At 38.9% G+C, this 6,837-nt stretch overlaps 1 protein-coding gene across 1 annotated transcript in view; it reads left to right on the top strand.

Annotated features, from left to right (window-relative positions):
• The first annotated feature begins 4,184 nt into the window (after positions 1-4,184).
• bicdl1 (BICD family like cargo adaptor 1) overlaps positions 4,185-6,837 on the top strand; it is a 28,097-nt gene continuing 25,444 nt past the window's right edge. The window contains exon 1 of the mRNA XM_034133246.1: positions 4,185-4,559. Within this exon, the coding sequence (XP_033989137.1) occupies positions 4,185-4,559 (375 nt within the window). The remainder of the gene's footprint in view (positions 4,560-6,837) is intronic.

Below are 6,837 nucleotides of genomic sequence, written 5' to 3'. Positions count from 1 at the left end.
CCCCATTTTTCGTCTTTGGACATCACAGTCTCTCTTACACACCGGACATTTGTCTGAAGTCTAATTTAACATGTCTGAAGTTTAATGTAACAAAACAAAATGAACTATACATGTTAGATTTCAACTCTGAAAAACAGTAATAGTAATGTGTACCAAATATAACAAACTTACGATACGTCAGATTCTTCTGCAAGTACAGAATCATCAGGGTGGTAACTCGAATCCAGAGTCTCTTCAAATTCAGTCAAAGTCTCTACTTGTTCCTCCTCCAACTCCAGTCGAGGTCTCTTGCTAGGTCCCAATCCTGGGCCCTTTATTGGTGTAGAGGCCAAGTGGAATTCTGGGTAGGTGGAAGTTTCAGTGCCAACACTTTTGAAAGACACCATGGCCTGGATGCCTGTTAATAAAAGGGAAAAGTGCATAAATACTTTGTACATTATATAATACACTAATACATTATAAAAGGCCAACAACTTGTGTACATCTGACAGATTAATTCATGAACTATTTAGAAAAAACTACACACAGCACTGTATTTCATGTAGTCCACATAACAGTATTTCTGTGATATACAATAATATCAAATACAGTTTTATTTATAGAGCACATTTAAAAACGATTGGTCGAGCCAAAGTGCTGTACATGTAATAAAAGCACAATTAAGGTAATGTATCTCAAATAAAAAAACAGTCAATGTCATTGTTATAGTCTACCTTTGCTTCTCATGTGTGCCAACTTCAGTGTTCCTCAGGACAACTGTGTAGCAACTGAAACGGTGGACACTTTACATTCCACTGTCTGTGTTCCCACAGGCCGTGTCTCAACCCTCTGAGTTCCCACAGAAACAGTCTGTGTACAGTCTGTTTGGCATCCAACTGTACTGGAGCGGTGGGGGGTACCGGGGTCCTGCTGTGATGTACTCTAACAAAGATACACATAACATTCATACAATTAATTTTGTATCCGATGAAAACATTACATTTCCTAAAAGCAACACTTTCTGGGACACATTCCTAACGAAATCAAATGGAAATCACAAAATATTAGAGAAACGTAGTTGTTTTATGTTTGTTAGCTTGCCAGCTAGATGAATATGCTAACCTACGTTTGCTAGTTGTTCAGTGTAATATGCCAACCTACTATGAACAACAGCTAGTGGTTCATATTAGGCTAGCAAGAACATGTTTACAATTGCAATCTTATACGGGTAGTCTGCTACGTTCGGTCATTCATTGTAGCTGGCATAAAAACAATGTTTTCCCTAGCAAACTCATGTCTAGCTCTTGGTAGCCTTCTTTTTTAGCTCGGTAGCATACACGCTAGGAACGCCAGCTATAATGTAATTACGTTTCGCGACTGACCGTACGGTAAATCACCTGGAGTATACTGTCTATGAGTATTTTGTGTGTGAATGCAGACATTCTCCTGCTATGGAATACATGTAAGGCCATCTGCTGACATTGGAGTTGATATATGGAAACGCTAGCAACTTAGTTAGCCCAGTTAGCACTGTGTCAATGGCTTAGCAGCCCGAAAAACGTTTACCCATTTAAACAGTCATGGTAAATACCTTGTTTGTTTTAAACATCATAAATACACAAACAACAATGAATACTTACAGGTTGTATACCCGAATCTCCCGCTGGTCCAAACAAAGTAGGAACAGCATCGTTCTTCAGTGCCCTACGCTGTGCATATCCGGCATGAATCGCTGAAAGGCTTGTGAAGCTTTGTTTCGTGAAATGCCGCACACACAGTAAAATACCAGCTCGAAAATCTGAAGGAACAGTGTTAAAAATACATTTCAACCACTGACTTCGTCGTGGTTCTGCTCTCGGTAAGGCATACATTGAAGATTTCCCCTCACAATACAGGAAACAGACCCTCGTTGGCATGACTGGATACAGTTTTGAACTGAACCTGAGCTTACAACAGTATATGTTCGGTTGGCAGAGGGTGCGGCCATAGCTCTGGGCGTGGCTACTGGGTATCGACACGTCACTGTACCCAGGAAGAAAACAATGGAAAAAGAGAAATCTCCAACGAGGCGTTCTGGGGCAGCATAGACAGGTCTTTTCTGTGTTAGAGTTTTACTCACTACAGGGTGTACTTTGAGGGTTTGTGACTTTGCAGACCGTTTACATGCAGAAAAACCTTCATAACACACAAGGGGACTGGTAATAACCGGAAAAGCATGACATGGGACCTTTAATTACAACTCATGCTAGCTAGCTTAACGGTTAGCATTAAATTAGCTAGCTAACGTTTGAGATAACCGTTAAATAACTGCTACTAACGGTTATCCAGCTAGCATACTACAGGTTTAATATTTTAGCTTCTTAGGGCTAGATACTTGATCGTACATCCATATTGAAAATAAACTAATATAAGAAAATACTTTACATTGTTCAATGTAATTGTCGCCTTTAATTTATGCACCAACGCTAAATTATTCTCTTAAAGTAGTTAAAAGGTAGTTTGGGTAGTAGCACACATCCATTAGCAACTTTTTAGCAACTAAGATACAGTATTTGTTTCATACAACTCATGGATTTGTCTTGATCCTGTAATTCCTAACATGTCTTGAGTGAAATCCAGCTACCTGATGGGCAATTTGATCATAGTAATTTAGCTTCTAAGGTCTATATACTGGATCCTCCCAACTCCATCTTTGGAAATAAACAACTTGTACATCTGCGCTTTTTATCTTAATTACAACTCATGCTAGCTAGCTTAACGGTTAGCATTAAATTAGCTAGCTAACGTTTGAGATAACCGTTAAATAACTGCTACTAACGGTTATCTAGCTAGCATACTACAGGTCTAAATAATTACCTTAAATGTTCTCAATTCGACAATAAAAACATTAATAAAGCAGGAAACAACCATTTACTATAAAAATATAAAGAGGAGTAACATTTACCTGAGCAGATAATGAAGGGCTCTCCATCCGTGTGGTAAACAAAGGAGAGAGAAGTACTCAGATCCTGTACTTGAGTAAAAGTAGAAGTACTCAGATCCTGTACTTTAGTTAAAGTAGAAGTACTCAGATCTTGTACTTGAGTAAAAGTAGAAGTACCAGAGTGTAGGAATACTCTGTTACAGTAAAATTCCTGCATTCAAAATGTTCCTCAAGTAAAAGTAGAAAAGTATTCTCATCAAAATATAGTTAAAGTAGCGACAGTAAAAGTAGTCATTGTGCAAATTGGTCCATTTCAGAATAATATATATGATATGTTTTATAATGATTGATCATTAAAGTGTTCTCAAAGCTGGTAAAGGTGCAGCTAGTTTGAATGACTTTGTATACTGCAGGGTAGCTTGTGAATTTACTCCAGGTGGAACTAAAGTCTGATTTAACACTTGATTATATTTCACATCATTCATCCAGATCTGTAAAGTAACTAAAGGTATTAAATACATGTAGTGAAGTAAAAGTGCACCATTTACCTCTGAACTGTCGTGGAGTAGAAGTATGAAGTAGCAAAAAAAAGTCCCTCAAAATGGTAGTACAGTACTTCAGTAAATGTACTTAAACCACTGTCTTTGAACATGTCTTATTTTATGTAAATGTTAATGCATGTGGTTTTATAACAGGTTGTCCCTGATTCACTGTTCCTCACGAGAGGTGCTGCATCACTTCCTACATCACCTCTTCACGTGCTCTTTACCGGATGTCACAGATGTGTGTGAGAAGCACCAAAATATGGCGCTATCATTTTCAGCCAATGAGCTGCCCGCTTCTAACAGGTTGCAGCCGACGTCACTGCCGTGGCGGGACCGCGCATCCGAGACTAGAGAGCTGTTGTGAGAGCGACGAAGCATCGGGGTCGCGCTCATCTGTTTAGCAAATGTGGTAACAGGCCGATCATCAGTATGTGGGACCCGGGACCCCGAGGAGGGATTGACCCTGACCGACCGAGGAGGTTCATTCCGGGATAAAGAAACACATTTTAGTCCGGGTAACAACAAGCAGCTCCCCGCAGAGGAGGCGCTGTTTGCTGGGATTCAATCACAGCCTCTGAGTCGCGGCTTAACTACAGGAGACGAGTTTATAATCTGGATCCAGCTCCACTGCACGAATGATGGATGAAATGTCGATTAGCAGCCGGTCCGGGCAGCCTAACCCTGGCAGAGCAGGGGGGGTTCATCCGGAGTGAGATCCCGATTTTCCGCTCCTCCCAATGTCCACTTTCTCCCTGCAGACCGTGGTTTCAGCACCACTGGAGCTGGACAGCGACTGCATGGAACCCCGCGCGGCGGGACCGCACGAGCCCGGCTTCCAGGCTCGCTCTCTGGGGCAGGCGGGCTCCGGAGGCCTCGGTATGGCCCTCGAGGAGGAACTGGCCATGCTGACAGGAGACCGGGACGACCAGGAGGAGTTACCCGACCAGGAGACGCCTTCGCCGGGGCAAAACGCAGACCTGCTGTCGCTGTTCCGTCAGAAGGAGAAAGACTTGGTTTTAGCTGCTAAACTCGGCAAAGCACTGCTGGAGAGAAACCAAGACTTGACCAAGCAATATGAGAAAATGCACAAAGATCTCAACGAGAAATTAGAGGTAAACTAAGTTACGAATGTTTGAATGTCCTCAAAATGCCATAATCCTTGAGTCAAGTTTGAGCCTTCACAGTGTAAACAAACTCCAGAGGGTCACAACAAAAGCTTCTCCACACCTAGCATGATGCTCTTTTTCTAATTGCATTAAATGTGCTATAAGATGGGAACTAGCTGCTAAAGTGTCTCTGTCATTACAGTGACCCACTGCCTAGCTAAAAGTAGCTGCAGCCAGAGGTGGAGGAAGTATTCAGATCCTTTACTATAGTAGTAGTAATTATAGCACACTGTAAAGGTAATCTGTAACAAGTAAAAGTCCTGCGTTGAAAATGTTAATTTAAGAAAGTAAGAAAGTATAATCAGCAAAATGAGCTTTAAGTGTGAAACGTAAAAGTACCCCATGCAAGAAAAACAATAAAGACACACCCTACAAAATCTATAAGTAAAAATATCTTTAAAGTAATGAAATATTTAATAGATACATTTAAAAAAACACCCTAAAAAATGTTTAAAAAACACTATTAGAAAAGTATATAAAAAACGATTAAAATATGTAATAAATACGCATTAAATGTTTACAAAAACACATTTAAAAAACATCCTAAAATATATTAAAAGATTATGATTTTTGAGTAGGTAAATCAACTAAACTCTTCTTTTATAAATTGGCTAGTTTACTTCATTGCAGTAACTAGTACAGTACAGTATAATAAATGCACTCGGTACCCTGTGCAGAGAAATCTAAAATAAATGATAAGAACACTCAAGAAACACAAACATGTTAAAATATAATATTAGAAAATCACCTAATTGTTTATAAATGACAACACGTTTCACATCAATCCGTCAAAAAGCTGTTAAGTATAAACTAATTTTACTTATATTTTATAAACCCTCAAAACATTATCTTACATTTTAAGATAAACCTAATAAGGCACGTTTATTTATTTATCACCTTTCAACACAATGCAATTTGATTGATTGATTTTATTTCCAACAAGTAAAATAAATAATTACAAAACAAAAATTGTTTTTGCAGTGCATAGTCATGTAAGAGAAATCAAAACAAAAGATGACATTTACAACAACAACAACAACAACAGCATTAGCAACATAAACAGTCCCACGTCTAGTGTTCGAAAAGGAGTGAGAAGAAGTATAATTTATTTAATCTCACCCCCTTGTCCCTAAATGATTTATTTATAATCTATAATCTGCAATAATTATCATTATTATTAATTATTATTGTTATTATTATTATTAATCTGCTTTACCTGTTAATTGACATATACACAAAGTGCTTTACAAAAATGAAAGACATTATGAGCATTAAGAAATAAACACATTATAAAATGGCATTTAAAAACAGTCATTAACAAGCTAAAATAATAAAACAAGCTAATATAGAATAACACAGGTATAAAATACATGAATACAAGTTACAGAGCAGTGTGAGATGTGAATATATCAATTAAAAGCAGCGGCAAAAAGAAAAGTCTTCATTCTGGATTTAAAGTCAGAGTTGGAGCGGACCTGCAGGTTTCTGGGAGTTTGTTCCAGATGTTTGGAGCATAATAACTGAACGTCTCCAGGTTTAGTTCTGACTGTGGGGACAGACAGCAGACCGGAAGACCGGAGAGTATTTAGCAGGTGATTGCAAATGAATTTTGGCCCTAAACCATTCAATGCTTTATAAACCAGCAGCAGTATTTTGAAGTCTGTGACGGACAGGAAGCCAGTGTAATAACTTCAGAACTGGAGTGATCCACTTTCTTAGTGTCAGAGAGGACTCGAGCAGCTGCGTTTTCTAATCGGAGTTAGCTAATGCAGCTTTCTAATAGATGCTTCAGTGAGACCTGTAAAGACATCATTACAGTAGTCCAGTCTACTGAAGATAAAAGCATGGACAAGTGTTCCTACTAAAGGAAACAGTACAATATTTCCCTTTGAATTGTACCAGAGTAGAAGTAAATAAGTATTACATTACATGTCATTTAGCTTTTATCCAAAGCGACTTACAATTACCAATTACAGGGACATTCTCCCTGGAGTAACTGAGGGCTAAGTGCCTTACTCAAGGGCACACTAGTGGTGGTGTTCCTGGCGGGATTTGAACTCACAACCTTCCGATCTTCAGCCATTAGACCAGTGATTCTCAAACTTTTTTCAATAATGTACCCCCTTTGAAAAACAAATTCAGCCAAGTACCCCCTGATCAGCGCAAAAACGATTTGTTAGGGAAAAAATGCCTCTATAAAGAGGTACAGTACAGCGCTGCACCA

This window comes from Trematomus bernacchii, unplaced genomic scaffold (assembly GCF_902827165.1).
Source record: "Trematomus bernacchii unplaced genomic scaffold, fTreBer1.1, whole genome shotgun sequence".
NCBI classification, from domain to species: domain Eukaryota; kingdom Metazoa; phylum Chordata; class Actinopteri; order Perciformes; family Nototheniidae; genus Trematomus; species Trematomus bernacchii.
Note: the sequence above shows the minus strand (reverse complement) of the source record. Positions and strands in the feature narration are given on the sequence as shown.